A 16605-nucleotide genomic window follows, 5' to 3' on the forward strand; every position below is an offset into this window, starting at 1 on the left:
GTACTAGGATACCCTGTGCTACAGCACACCAGGCCTCCACCACCGGCTAATCGATACTGCGTGGTTGTGTTAATCTATTTAAGGTAAGTATTTTATATTAGAAACAAACTAAAAATAAAATAAATAAAAAAAATAGAATGATAACATGTGATTTACACAAATAGGCAAAATAAATGATAAGAAGTGGTCTATGGTGTTATGGTGTATATTTATATCTAACATCTGGTACATATTTCGTAGCGTGGAAAATATAGCGTGGGACGTCCACCCACAAGGTGGACAGACGACATCATAAAGGTAAGTAGGAAGGCGCTGGACGCAGGCCGCTACCAATCCATCAACATGGAAATCATTGGGGGAGGCCTATGTTCAGCAGTGGACATCCTATGGCTGAAATGATGATGATTTGGTTATTATAGTACAAACTTTGACTAGTTTTGGACTACAGGGCAGAGTAGAAATGTCCAAAGAGATTATTTATACTCAAAGAAACTATGTACAGTCGCGGAATGAAAAGGTTCGTCACCTTAGTGTCGGTTTTCGCTTGCACTAGGTAAGTGTAAGAGTCAAACCTGCCAACATACCAGTGCAAGAAACAGTGCTGCTAACATTTAAATAAATGTGACGTTTGCTAACGAAGAAGGTTTTGCTTATTTTTCTGTCCCATCAGTGCAATGTTACAAAATGTATTTTTTTTATTTAGGGCTGATTTTTCAATCGTCGGATAACTTTTAACTGAAGAATAAAATTGTCATTTTGACATATTTCCCATACTGGAACTGTCAATGTGCCAAACTTATTCTTCAGATAAAAGTTATCTGAGGATTGAAAAATCAGCCCTTAATAGAAATAATAATGGCAGGTTGAACCAACAAGAAGGTTTTAGTTTATCAATCATAATAATCTTCTTGACAAGATAAATGTCAAACAACTTTAATCTGAATAATTTTGAACTTTACTGACTAACAGTTAAAGATTATTTTGTCTAACTCGAGATTATTCTGTAACATAGTTTCAAAAGGTAATATGTGCTCGCGATTCGTTGAAGGAATCAATTTGAAAACTGACGAACCTTTTCATTCCGCGACTGTACATACATACAGTAGAGTCTTCGCTAACTACAAATAGGTGTTGCATGAACTCCCTTACATAATCAAAATAACTTATTTGCACTGCCAAGAATATTAAACTGATTCCTAAATAACAAATAACTTTTAGACACGAGAATTTAAATATCTGGAGAAGTCATTAGTAATTAATTAGATAATGAAACGGGAATTATTTCCTTGTCTTTCTTCCTTAATACATTTGTAATGTGAACCTGGGATTATCCGAAAGTCCAAACGAAAGAAAAAAGTGAAAAACATATAATTCCTTCCTTAACAAACTTTTCCTCAACGAGAGGAATCCGAACTATGTCCACATCCCCTACCTATCTCAGAAGCAAGCGATATCTTTATTTGTGCTTCGTGTTGGAATTCAACTGAATGCGGGCCTTAGACTTAAGATTAGATTCACGTCTCTAATTGGACCGGTTTTAAAATTATTACAATAGTAATCTAGTTTTTGGGCGTTTCAGAATATCCCCTCAGAATAACGGTATGAGAGTTCACTTCTCTGACCATTATACGGCAATAGTAAGTAGTAAGTAGGACATGTAGGACCTATGTTTCAGTTACATTACACGACAAAAAACTTTCAGACAGCGTTTGAAAATGAATTCACACAAGTTTTTAATTTGAGGTCACATCACATCGTACTATTAAGTACACATCTCATAACCACAATGCTCTTATCAGTCATTGCTCTTTGCAGAATGTATTATCGTCGAAGAAAGATTAGCGGAGCATTTATTTAGGAACTAAGACGTTATAATATAAAGGATAGTGCTCATCATGACAAAATCTGGACTATCTCAATAATAATAATCTACTTATCTACATAGTTTTTTGAACTCATAGATTTGATATCTTATCTTACCTTTAAAAAATACATCAATCAAACCTTTTTATGAATATCGACTCGACAGGCATTATTTAATTGTAATTATGATCACTATTCCGGGCAAATTGCTAACATTTTCAGAGTTCGTCTAGAGTTAAAAGAATTGAAAACTTTTGTTAACTATGTAACTGACATTTTGTTCACAAAATTATGTTTACAGTTTAAACTTCAGTTTAGTCAGTGAAATCCCTGGAATTCACACCCTCATGTATTTGAATATTTATCCGAAGGCAAAGTTAAGACTCAGGACAACCGTGACCTTTAGCTTAGACCTGAGGCGCGACAGACGGCAGCCAAGCTTCACAGAGCAACGCGATATTATTGAGTCGTCGGCGGCACTAGCAACGAGGTCACGGAGGTCGCACTTTGTTTGGGCCGTCGTTAGTATCGTTATCGCTCGCAGTAACGATCAGCTGTTTATCATATCAACGTAATCTGTAATCGGTTTTCATAACGATCGATCTTTGACGCAATCTGCAATACTCACGCGGAATCGATCGACGGAGCCTTATTTCTTTTGACTGCACTTTTCTCCATATGCAATACCAAACATACTTTATTATACCCATCAGCAGGCTACGGCGCAAAAAAAATTGTAGACGCAGTGAACTTGGATGAACAGGCTTTCAATTTAAACATACATTTTACGAGTACATTTGACACTAATGTACCTTGTAATGTGTGTTTAACCATAATAATGACAGTTATTAAAATTGCGAAGATTTAAAACTGCTCTCATAAAAACATTATTGTGGCGTAAAAACATTAATATAGGGCGTGTGAAGTTGTAGGGTGACGTTGCCGACGACAAACCAAACTCCGTGAGTTTGTAACAATTCCGTTTTTTATTAAAGTCGCTGCAGACATCGTTCATTCTCGCAGAGTTATAAAATTAAATTGCTTTCCATTGTTCGGAAAATAAAGTATTCTATTTTATTGTCTATTCGAGACGTTATTAATATTTGAAGTGAATGTCGAGTCCCAAAATACAGGAGCAAATCTGAAATCTGCCCGCGGCTCCACATGTGACTCCGGACCGACGAACGAGTCCATCCCCCAGGCCTAAGCTTGTAGGACATCTGTACATGTTTCCGACACAAAAAGTTACATTTGACATTACAGAGCAATCCCTATCTTTTATTAATTGGGGTGCGCCAATAAAGTATATTTGGTAACATGGACACATTTACCACTATTTTACTGTAGAGCTCTGTGTCCTATGGCCTGCAAGGTGGTATTAGACCAATATTTTTAAGAGTCGCTAAATCACCAGACCAATCGTAGATGATGATAGATGAAAATGACATTTTGCTAACCTAAAACTTAAAATTGTGAAGTTTATTTGCTCTAAGCATTGTCAAAGATTGACTCAAACATAAAATCGTTTTACCTCTTCGATGATGGTATAATAATGTTCCAATCAATAAATTATATGCTAAGTGTGTGTAAAGCATAACAATGGCGTGGGAGGCCTCGTGTCAGGGAGCAACCGAGTTTCACAGACAGGTATTTTAACATTTGCTTAAGTCGTTAAGCCAGATAAATGTGTATGCATAAGCAGTCAGTCTCGGGATATCTAATTATAATTAAATATAAAAACATTTGCACATTGCAATGTTATGGTTTCCATCTATCATCCATAGATCACTGATTTGGTAATAAAATAAAGTGTACAACTAGACTATCTTGAATCATCTACCTATAAAGCATGTTTGCTATAAATCTGACGCGACATGATTTATTTATTACGCACTAAAATAAGAAATATAACGTTTTCTTATTACCTATGCCGCTATAATAATTGATAAATTACTTTTATTCATAATTTACTAGTTATTATTTACTAAGTTAATAAACTTAGTATTCGAAGCTTTTAGTTTTGACGTACATTTGATTGTACTCCAACGGTGAATCAGTGAAGATGCGCAGTTTGTGCTTCGTAGTGGAATCAATACAATGTTGGTGCACAAGATGTAATAGGTACGCAAGCCTGACGACCTCTAAACATAATAGGGCGTCTGCTCTTTGTCTGCGGCACACCAGAGTTTAATAAAGCTTGTTGCCTGTTTTATGAGCGAAAAACCCGCCAAGTGAGAGTTACGATACAGTCGCGTGCGTAGGGTTCCGTGCACATGATTAAATGTACAGTTAAATCAAATAATATTGACTTCAAACGGATTTTTTTTATGCATAACAAGGCAGGTATTTGACCACAATCGCACCTGATGTTAAGTGATGTTAAGTATTATTTTTCATACTTTTTAAGTTGCTTAATATTCCATATCATTTCAAGAAAAAATTGTCTAACTGTCCGTGTCCATGCTGCAGTATGATCTTCCACAACATCGTTATAACAATACAAAGTATGGTAATTGTATAGTTAGCAGTTTATACAGGGTGTCACAAAATTATCACATCACACTGACTGACACCGGAGGTCTAAGACGCATCGAACAAGCCTATTATGTCCATAGAAAAGTTTCATGAGTTTTGAAATAAAACCAATTTTAGTGATTACAACCCGCACACCTGGCGGCCGCGGGGAGGGGACCAGGAGTCGCATTCTAGCGAGGTGCGCAGTTAACTCGACAGGGCTGTAAATTATTCGATGCGTCACGTCTTAGGCGTCTACTTTCGGTGTCAGTGTGACGTGCTGATTTTGGGAGACCCTGTATGTGAGCACTGACCTCTGCAACCTTGATGAAGCGCCCCCGGCGGTTCTGCTTCACGTCCAGGTAGAAGCGCTTGGACTGGATCTGCAGCATCTTGGTCGCCAGCTCCTGCTCCTGCTGCTGTTGACCTGCGGACCAACAAATTCCAGTTCTTTATTATAGGGCATTTATAATACACATTACACAGCTTGCCTCTCCATCACATAGGCTTTTAATAAGCGCGTTTACATGTCCGATTTTACTTTCACCCTACCACAGCTTCGGGACAATAAATGAGCCAGAACTGAAGTAGCGCTAGAAACTCAACTCAGTCACCTTCAGGACAACTTAACGGCTAGATTTGGACGTAGAACGTCATATTCGCAAAATATCATTGTGAAAAATATGGTCACTTTCTCAAAAACAAACGTAACATTTTGTGAAAGTGCACTTGATTTTATGTTTTGCGAAATGACGTTCTGCGTCAAAACTATCGGTTGGAACTCTGCCCCCGATAGTTGAAAGGGCGCATCTAACATTTTTTTCAGATATGAGTTAAACTCAAGGACGGTTAAAAATGACCATTCAAATTGTTTGAAACTTTTTATCTCCCTTTGGATTTAGATTTATCGGGGTCACAACTGGAACCGAGATGTCGACTACTTAGCAGATCGCATCTACACCTCCGAGAGCGATTGGATAATAAAATGGACTTAAATCAACACTGAAATTCAAAATTACTATACCAGGCGCCTCGCAACATATTTTCTTTACTGTAAAAAATGGCTACCTCAATATTTATCTCTCGTACAGTCTCAAATAAAATATGTACCTATGTGTTTAAGTTTCATGGCATGTAATAACAGAGAAGGATGTTTGAAGCTGAATTTCTTACAAAAGTCGTGGAAACCTTGACCTTGTCCAGACCAAAGTAGACTCAATCAAACGAATATAAGAATATCATGTATCTACCCGTGTCTCATAAAATGTTGTAGATAGTCCTTGAGATTTTTTATTTATTACGAGTACACATACATTATACATCTAATGTATTACACAAGGACAGAAGATTTATGTAAATATTACTAATTGGCCTTAGAATTACATTCAGTGGATTTTTTTTTGCGCTGCTTTCTCTCAGCACTTTTAAATGTGAAAAAGTATAAGTTGTTAAAAACATATTACTTAGTCGAATTATTTTACATTTAGGAAATTTTTTCCTAATGTAAAATAATTCGACGTAGCTGCAAAAGTATAAAAATTAAAAACACGAAGTTCAAAAACAACAACTTCCGGTTAAACACAATATTGTCACTTTCATCAAAACGAAGTCATTTGATAGTAAGTGGAAACATCGTAAATTGGTGTTTCATTGTTTTTTTTTTCACAAATAAAGAGATTTAAATATTTTTCCTTATACAACCCTCGATGGCCTATTATCAGGGATTTTCTGCCATTTGTCAAATACCTACAACGTTGGTTTTACAAGCCTTGGACAAAAATACTTTGCAGAAAAAGTTACCGGTATGTAAACGCTTCATTTATAAGATGTACTGATGAACTGAACTGAAAAGTCACTAAGTTTTATCATCAGTCGTTTTGAGGGAATAATAAACATCCACTCGGCACAAAGTTCCGCGACACAATATTGGCCAGGTGGGCTTCGTTTCTATAACCGAAAGGTGTCCTTCGATAGTATTATTTCTGCGTGAGCGGCTGGCATCCCGTCGGCTCGGCGACGCCTCGCGCCGTCTCCAGGCAGCTTCCAGGAATCACGCCGGGAATCAATACGCGACAATGGGGCCTTTGTTGCCTAGGGCCCCGGCGGACCACTACATGGGAACTACCATCCACCACATAAGCGTGCCAGTGTTAAGTTAGATAGAAATAGTTTAATGACACAAAACATTTAGGAAGGTAGGTACATGACAAAAAAGGTAGGGTAAGAACTGTGCCAACAGGCTCAGCATTTATGCTCGAAAGGGCATGTCACGAAGCTGGTCTTCCGCGGACGCCCTCACAAAGAGTGCCAAAAACATTACACAATAATACTCATATTGTTTTTGTTTAATTCAATGTTTTTCAAACACATACTTTCCGTGTTTTATTTACCGTCAACGCAAACAAAGGGATGTTACTCATGTTTAAAACACTGATTATGTTAAACTTCTTTCTACCTACAGATTTGTCTGCGTCTATTCTGGTCTTGTCAAGTTCAGAATTACGCTAAAATATTATAGTTACCTATTCATTTATTATCCAAAAGGATGAAATTCGTTTTCATAAAGTAAAAAGCTCTCCATACAAAGTTACTTAACTAATTCAAAATCAGATAATTCGTAATAATTTGGTACTTTAGCAGTCCTAATGTGAAATGAAAGTGACATGTCTGACACTCGAACATGAAATTAAACAAGGGAGGGTTCTGACTATTAATTTTGCCACAAAATAAGCTCTACAAACAGTATTTGCAATAATTTGATTTTGAAGAAAGTCGAAATATTCACCTAAACCAAATCACACTCATGCCACGTCGGTAACAATTTGCCCCCCGCTAACCCTTGCTGGGTGAATGTTGAGCAACATTTTGTATGCCAAAAGCAAACGATTTAAAACAACATGGAGTGTAAAAATAATAAATATAATAATAAATATCTTTGGACAATCTCACACAGCGCCATCTAGCCCCAAAGTAAGCAATTAATATGCTTGTGTTATGGGTGCTAGCTTAACGGATATACTACTTATATACTTTTTTTTTTAAATACATACATATTATACATAGTAACACCCAGACCCGTCACAGAAATTAAAATTCATCATTTCAATTTCTGCCCGGCCGGGAATCGAACCCGGGACCTCTCGGCATAGTAGTCCGTTCTGAACCACTACACCAAACGGCCGACAAAAAATAATGTATATTCACAAAAGTAGCACTTTAAAACAAGAAGTTAAATTCAGCCTATTGTTTTATGGAGGTGGTGTTTTTTTTTTTTTTTTTTTTTTATGTGATAGGAGGCAAACGAGCAAACGGATCACCTGATGGTAAGTGATTACCGTCGCCCATAGACACCCGCAGACCCAGGGGCGTTACAGGTGCGTTGCCGGCCTTTAAGGTAAAGATACGCTCTCCTCTTGAAAGCTTGCAGGTCGTATCCGTCCGGAAACACCGCAGACGACAGTCCATTCCACAGTTTGGTTGTACGTTGTGTGAGGCAATTTTTAATTTCACCGGTTACTTATTATCACATGGTGTACGAAACATTTTCACACATGAATTTCATTGCGAATATTCACGATTTTCAGCATTTTGAGCGATTAGTGTGGCACGACCACGAACGTTGCCTAAAATGTGTACGTAAATGTAATTCGAACGTGAACCTCTCATTTGTAAGAACATAACTTACCATATTTTTTATGTAAGTAGTACTTATTAATATTCTGTGTTAGTACTTACTTCGGTAAGGTACTGAAACTGTGTAAAACTTGTAAAGTGACAGTCAGTTCACCTACATATTTCAAAGTCTGAATATGAGGAAAACAAGTAACTTGAAAAAATATTGACTGTTTCAGGTCAGGTGAGGATTGAATCAATGACTACAAAATTACAATGAATGATATAATAATTATATTAATTTTATAATTATTACTATAAATCAACCCATTCCGAGATGTTCCCATGGTACAAGTTTGTCAACTGGTGTGATATCGCTTATTATTATTAGAACCTAAATAAAAAGGGAACTGTCTAAAATACAGGTCCTGTAATTATTTTATTATCATCGGAACCTGTTTTGATACTACAGTAACTATTATCTTCTGCATGTGCAGTACTCTGCCAGTGAAAATTACATTTTAGTAAGTCCGATACCTAAGTCGATACGATACGGTGATTCTCATTGTTACAGACAGATTTATAGTTATAATGTACCGGATGAATTAGTTATCTACGGTTCAATGAGGATCATTTCGATTTTTAGCTGTGAATGCAGATTTATAGGGCTAAGAAATCCTTAACACACAGTCCAAAAATTTTTGTTCTACGACAAAAATTGACGAAGTTATGGCCAAATTACTAAAAAAGCTCACTGACCGCCCGGCGCGGGGACGATGACGTCACTATATCCGATCCGAACGCTGCCGGCGTACTGCGTGGATAGAAAATATTTTTTTCTAGCCAAACTATCAGTTTTAGAGAAAAACTTGTAATGACATTTATTCATCAGAATAAAGTAAGCTATCGATAGGTAATTTTTAAAAATAGAAATTGTGAAAAATAACGCAAAAAATCCATACGCTCATACGATTCAATGGAACGCAGAGACGCGATTGGGGTGGTATATTTGGCGATTTATTCAAATAAAGTGTTCATAAGTGTTGTTAGAGTCATATCTTCTTCCAAGTAAAATATAAAAATGTATAAGTATTAATTTATTTACTTCTAACAATAAGGTATAGCTGAGGCAGATACACTCTGCCTAGGCTACAAGACATTGCTATGAAGATCATTCATCGATGTACACGCAATACCTACCTGTTATTTAGTTTTTCTGAGTTAAACCTACGTACCTACCTATCTATTCGCCGTTCCCATGGGCGGGCCAGCTGCTGCAGGAAAGGACAGCTGCTCCCTCCTGGAAATCTATTTAATCTTAGCCTAGAAGCTGGGCCCGCCCTTCTCCTCTCCCCAGGTCATAAGCTGGGCATGACTTCCCCCTCGGCCCGAAACTGGGTAAGGCCAGAAACTGGTTATTAGCATCATATTATTATGTATTATTATGTTCAATACAAACAATCATTAAGTTACACTCACCCCAACCGCGTCTCCGCATTGCATCTAATCCTATGAAAATGTGGTTTTTGGACATAGCGATACTTATTTTTCACAATTTTTATTTTTAAAAATTACTGGTCGATAGGTTACTATATTTTGATGAATAAATGTTATTAAAAGTTTTTTTCTAAAACTGATAGTTTAGCTGGAAAAAAATATTTTCCATCCCAATAGTACGCCGGCTGCGCTCGATTCGGATATAATGACGTCACGCGGCCCTGCGTACGTTGACTTTTAGCGGCAAAAACGGCCTATGTTTACTACTTAATATCTTCGTAAGTAATGGTCCGATTTGGATAATTCAAAAAGATATATCTTTTTTATGTCTTAAAGATTAACGTAGACACTAGTTTTATTGAATTTTCTACAACAGTACTGATCCTCATTGCCATGAAACCGATTCGAATAAAAACTGGAGCTGTAGATAGTGCAAGCGAAATATCAGCTGGACCAGCCCACCGACATGACTACTGACCTGCACTAACTAAACCAATGGCCACTAAACCAAAGTTAAATTAACCGGTCTCACCGATTGCGCTAGTTTCCAATTTGCAATGTATTATGAATCGAGCGTCCGGCATATCATTAATTATGTTACTTATTAACTCATTACGGCGGATTAATTTGCATTTCCACGCGATTGTATTACGGCTGGCGGCGCTTCCCTATTAGCCTGAGTATCCTAGTCCATAATATCGCTTCTGTAGTCGCATACATAACACCTCCGTCTAGGGCTCAGACAGCTTAGAATCACTAGTCAGGAAATCCTGGGTTCGAGTTCCAGGTGGATTGAGAAATCTAAGTTTGCTGATCAAATCCACTATTTCGCTAATTCGATCTGAAGTTTGATTTCACATAAATTAACCCTTTTCATATTATAAGTAGGTACCTATACACTAAACGTTGCGCATTCATTTTTCCTCTCATGAAAAATACAGGGTGTGTCAGAAAGCATTTTCCCCGGCTGCAAAGTGCATTATGCATCGGAGCTCGCAGGCGCGAGCCGTGCTAGTGTTGCTAGGCAGCACGGGAATTGAATCACTGCAACTGCCGCGAGGCATCGACTCAAACACGATTCAATACTCGAATGGTGAACCAAAATTCGCCCCGAATAGTCACGGGACTATTCCCACCTCTCGTTTCCAGCGCTGCAACTCCTGTGTAGCCAGGATCTACTTGACCGCCGATAAAAACCCAATCAGTGAAGGTCAAGTTTGCCCCGAATAGTCAGGGTAATACGAATACCTATTTATTGTTTACATTGTAACCTATCTTTGGGTAAGTTAATAGCTATTATCAAAACAAACAATATCCCTAAACCCATTTCAACTGGAAGATCTTCAGATGTTGACTTTCTAGTGAAAACCAATTATTTTCCTATGAATGATAGATTCAAATTGGAAAACAATTGGTCTATCTATCATTTACTCGCTATGAACTGGTGCTAGTAGAGAGAGGGAGAACAAAGCAGATGCTCTTCGTCGGCACACCTGGGAATCGAACCCCGAGCATTCGAGCCGAGCGAGGAAACTAACTCTGACCATTAGACCGCGAAGGCGCCTGCAACAGTCGGTTATAAACAATCTATAGTTGCAATAAATTTTCCGACATGGTTTTACTGGTTTAATAAAAATTAGAATCTGAGGTAACAGATAGCTATTAATAAATAACGCACTGAAATTACAAACACAAAGTGAATGAGCTCGTTCATAAATATTATACAACAATTAATTAAGATTAATCTAATTTTAGAAACTAACACGTTTTCATAAAATGATTTTAAAACAAGATGCTTAGTTAGAAAAAATAATTAGGCTTTATTTTACTGAAGTTTTCAGTACCTGGTCTACCTAATTCAAAATAACGCTCAATGAAAGTGGTGAAGAGGTGTATCTTTGCAGTAGTTATACCAATACTAGCATTTGCCAGCGGCTTTGCTCTCTTGGACATCAGACAATATACACACACATACAATATTCATTTCTCGGGGATTCACTCACTAAACTCATAGAAAGAGTTTTGACATTTCATTTTCAATGCCTTAAATACTAAGATACTGATCAGCTCAGCAGTTCCTTATCTTGATATATGCATCCATAATTTTGAACATTATCACAGGTTTGATTTCTGCACAGATTTCAACAGTAACCTATCCTCAGGGCCTACTGCGATTTCGACTTAATCACCTGTATCCGTTTCCCTCGCTCGGCGCGTGATGCGGTAGGTGTGAGGGAGACGACACGAAGTCGCAGCGCCTATTGCAGGGCGCACGTACGCAAACTAAGTAAAACAACCTCGCGCCGGTGCAGCGACCAAGGCCTCACATATCGGCCGCTGATTAGCGAGATCGATACCAATCCAACCGAATAGCACTGAAGGGCTGCGTGCATTTTAGATCTATGTCAAGTTATAATGAAAATTAAAAGATGGAGCCTGCTTGTAGAAGTTTGGCGGGCCAATTTCAAGCGGTAATCGAGGTCAAAAGCAGTGCAACAAAACAAAACAGAAGCCAAATGTACAGTATTTTGAAAAAGACTTCAATTATGCAAAGCTAACTTCAAATAGTCATAGGTAAGCTGGCAGCTTTAGTACTTTAATGAGTTGCTTATCCCAACTAATCCCAACTAATATTATAAATGCGAAAGTAACTCTGTCTGTCTGTCTGTCTGTTACGCTTTCCCGCTTAAACCTCGCAACCGATTTTGATGAAATTTGGCATAGAGATAGTTTGAGTCCCGGGAAAGAACATAGGATAGTTTTTATCCCGGTTTTTGAAACAGGGACGCGCGCGATAAAGTTTTTCTGTGACAGACAAAATTCCACGCGGGCGAAGCCGCGGGCGGAAAGCTAGTCATGAATAAAGAAATCTTAGAAATCCCGATCAGTATTGAACTTAGGATTTAGTTCTGGAATACCGGCTGCGATGTTCATGTATCCCTACTATACAGGAACCAAACACTCTGTGATTCAATGGTGCACTCTCTCAATCAGAAGAAGACAGATAAATTGGAAAATCTTTGCCATTGGTGAGGAACTGAGGACATTGCACGCCTTGAGTAAATCTAATCGTTAAAGAAATATTATGTATCTAAGGCGAGAATTTTGTGAGATCCCTAAATAATACTCGACGCTCTTTTCCAAGTGGATTTACATAATCACATATTATTCTACTGCTTTAATACATGTAAGATAAATTTACATTCCCGCTTACACCGCAGGGTGGGAGGACTTGTTTACTCTGGGAAATACGCCACCCCCTGTTGATAGACTGAAGGTAATTCGATACACCACATGCAGGCAATGGTCTGGACTTATCATTGTCACTAGTCTAGGTATAGAACAACGCTTTATTATGTTTGCCGCTTTCAGTAAGCGGCAGAAGGTTGATATTTTTACTCATATGTCATTTCATTAGCTTAGCTATCTCCTTCCACGGGTTTCTTCCACATTGTAATGTTTTTATTCGTCAAATAAAACTTTTAGATTCACACACGTGAGCGTGTGCGTCACGACACATTGTAATGCGAATTTAAATTCAAGTCTACCTCCCGCCTGGATGGCGGCAGAAATAAAGAACATAATTCAGAATTCGTTTAACACAATTTTGTATAAACCATAAAGCACAAGACCCAGAACGAGCGAAGCTATGCTAGGATTTATTCTTACTCAACTCACTACTATTAACCGTCTTTTAATAAGCTCTAATCTTGTTTGCAATTTTGTACGTCTACACAATCATAGAAGAGACTTGCAGCTGATCACACCAGTTAGGTTGTGGAATTGTAGCTTTTTCTTCTCTGTGACTGGACAAAACGGAAAAATCATCCCGCGTAAAAGTCTGTCTTGACTAATTATTTTCCCATTTTTTCCGGAATCGTATCCTACCTAAGATCATGCATCTTACAGGATCTTTTAAGTCTCCATACGAGTTTAACTAGAACGCACAGTGGTCAGCTGGGATAGAGTTGAAGAAAATTCGCAGCTTCGCTCGCGGTGGATCAGCGCTTAGGCTGCGCAGTTACAGGACGCATTTCACGCGGCGCATGCCGTATGCCGTAGCGGCAAGCAAATAAGGAGTTAAATTAATTCCGTGCGTATACAGACAGTGTATAGCTGACCGACTCTATGACCACTGGTGAAAGCCCTAGAGTCGCATGCACAAAGTTACTGTAAGTATTTAACAAGATGATTGAAATTTTGACAAATATTCCAGGCTGTGACTGTGAGTCTGTGACCTGGATAGGACAGGACACGTGAGTCAAAACAGTCATCGAACAGGATAGGATTCACATTATTAGGACCTTATTTATTTGCGTGCAACGCGATGTTCAGTTTTAGCCTAGCCGCAGACCACAGGCTTTTCTTCAGCCGGTAGTTGGTCCGGGCTGTTGATCAGTATGAACATAATGTATGTGATGTATGATTTGGTAGCGGCCGATTCTTCGTACAAATTAGAATCGGGCCCAACTATCGGCTAACTAAAAGTCAGTGGTCTACCTAGGCTAAGAATTTCTTTTATTTAATCATTAATGCAATATGAATACGAGTATACTTTTAATGTATAGTAGGTACCTACTAGATAGAAATAAAATAAAATAAACTTACCGGAGTCAAAATTGTTCCCGCCCGCGTCCATTCCTTGACCATGATATTCTGCAAGTTCAAACAAAATGTTAGGATTGGTAAAATTACCATGAATAAACAATGGCGGTGTTATTATTTTATCAATATAATATATCCAAATTATTGCCAACGCCCCTTGGGGTTTACCGATATTCCAAATATATTTAGAATATAGGTGTGTCTATTGGGATAATGAGCGTGAATTGGAGAATTAGTATAATTTAGATTACAGCGACATAGTGCAGCTTGGTATTAAGCTGACTGACCACATTCATGATACACATGCGGGAGAAAAGTCAAACGAATATGATAAAAACTAGCTGACCCAGCGAACTTTGTTCCGCCTTAATGGCAATAAATAAGCAGACTTTTTTTTATTTCGAAAGGGATAAAAAGTATCCTATGTCCTTCTCCTGGCTCTAAACTACCTCCCTGACAATTTTCAGCTAAATCGGTTCAGCCGTTCTTGAGTTATACATAAGTGGAGTAACTAACACGACTTTCTTTTATACAACGTGTCCCAAAATTCAAGGATAAGCCGGCGCCGCAGGATGGACATAGTCATGACTACTTTAGGAAAAATAAGGAAAAAAATATATCTCAATTATTTTTTAAGTTACACAATAAATTACGAAATCTACGAAAATTGACACCCCTTATGATATTTTACATTACCACGACTACCATTTTTCAAATATTTCTGTTTTTTTGTTTGTATCGGCAACTTAAGTAGTGCTGCTGTCCACCCCAACTCTCAAAACCCCCAGAATCCTTGCAGTTTTTACACAAAAGTTAATCAAAATATGTTATTTCCTTAAAATTTTGAACGATTTTTACTTTCACTCCACTTTGACTCATCGTTTTGTAAAAAAAAGTATGAACACTACTGCGGCAAGTTTTTTATAAAGTTGACGCAACTATCCAAGATTCCAAAATGGTATAATACTCTAAGAAACCTAGTCGCAAAAAAGATATGCGTACCATTTTTACAAGCACTTCGCTTGTTAGTTAGTATGGGTTAAATCTTGCAACTGAATTTAAAACCAGTTCTCCTCAACCGATTGAGCTGAAATTTGGTATACTTATGTAAGTACGATGAAAATGCAATATTATGGTACCATTGAGCTGAATGGAGACTGGAGGTGGCCATAGGAACTTCTAAACGAAACGGCGGAATTGCATCTAGTTTGGGTTCGTTGGACTTGTCTTTTCGAGCACTTTAGTGCTAGATGATGTCCAGGGTCCTGATGATGAAGTCAAGTGGTGGCAGGAGCTGGCCATAGGAACTCCTAAACGAAACGGCGGAAGCTTATCGAGTTTGGGTTCGTTGGATTTGTCTTCCCGAGCACTTAGGCCATGAGATTGAGAAACAACTAAAAAGCTTAAAATAAAGTTGTAATAAAAAAAAACTTTTTTAAAAACAAGCTTGACTTCGTTTGAAAATTATAATTGACTTCATCATCAGGACCCTGGACATCATCTAGCACTAAAGTGCTCGAAAAGACAAATCCAACGAACCCAAACTAGATGCAATTCCGCCGTTTCGTTTAGAAGTTCCTGTGGCCACCTCCAGTTTCAGCTCAATGGTACCATAATATTGCATTTTCATCGTACTTACATAAGTATACCAAATTTCAGCTCAATCGGTTGAGGAGAACTGGTTTTAAATTCAGTTGCAAGATTTATCCCATACTAACTAACAAGCGAAGTGCTTGTAAAAATGGTACGCATATCTTTTTTGCGACTAGGTTTCTTAGAGTATTATACCATTTTGGAATCTTGGATAGTTGCGTCAACTTTATAAAAAACTTGCCGCAGTAGTGTTCATACTTTTTTTTTACAAAACGATGAGTCAAAGTGGAGTGAAAGTAAAAATCGTTCAAAATTTTAAGGAAATAAAATATTTTGATTAACTTTTGTGTAAAAACTGCAAGGATTCTGGGGGTTTTAAGAGTTGGGGTGAACAGCAGCACTACTTAAGTTGTCGATATAAACAGGAAAATATTCATGATATTTGAAAAATTGTGGTCGTGGTAATGTAAAATATCATAAGGGGTGTCAATTTTCGTCGAATTTCATAATTTATTGTGTAAGTAAAAAAATAATTGAGATAGATTTTTTTCCTTATTTTTCCTAAAGTAGTCATGACTATGTCCGTCCTGTGGCGTCGGCTTATCCTTGAATTTTGGGACACGTTGTATATATAGATATCTTCACATCCCGTGCTCTGAGGTAAGCTTGCTTGAAGAATTTGTTGGATTTGTTGGTACTACTAGCACCGCTGATTTTATGGTTTCGGAGAGCTTAAACTCATGAATGTATCAGGTAATTTAGCAAAGAGGGAAGTGGATTTTTTAAAATATCAATACAGAATTCACGAAAATGAAAACACCATTTCCATAATAAACATGATTTATTAACTCTTAAATACAAATTAACAATCAGATCGCTTTTAGTACCTACATACTTCAAAATATCAAAATCTGCAACGTT

The 16605-nt window shown here is 37.6% G+C and overlaps 1 protein-coding gene across 4 annotated transcripts in view; it reads right to left on the reverse strand.

Annotated features, from left to right (window-relative positions):
* Pur-alpha (Purine-rich binding protein-alpha) overlaps positions 1 to 16605 on the reverse strand; it is a 41671-nt gene that overhangs the window by 12801 nt on the left and 12265 nt on the right. For all 4 annotated transcript variants that reach the window (XM_028322618.1, XM_028322619.1, XM_028322620.1 and 1 more), the window contains exons 2-3: positions 14095 to 14142; positions 4692 to 4804 (exon numbers count right to left, since the gene is read on the reverse strand). In XM_028322618.1, coding sequence (XP_028178419.1) covers positions 4692 to 4804; positions 14095 to 14142 — 161 coding nt within the window. The remainder of the gene's footprint in view (positions 1 to 4691; positions 4805 to 14094; positions 14143 to 16605) is intronic.

Source organism: Ostrinia furnacalis, unplaced genomic scaffold (genome assembly GCF_004193835.3).
Source record: "Ostrinia furnacalis isolate ACB-3 unplaced genomic scaffold, ASM419383v2 OfSCF7680, whole genome shotgun sequence".
Classification (NCBI taxonomy): domain Eukaryota; kingdom Metazoa; phylum Arthropoda; class Insecta; order Lepidoptera; family Crambidae; genus Ostrinia; species Ostrinia furnacalis.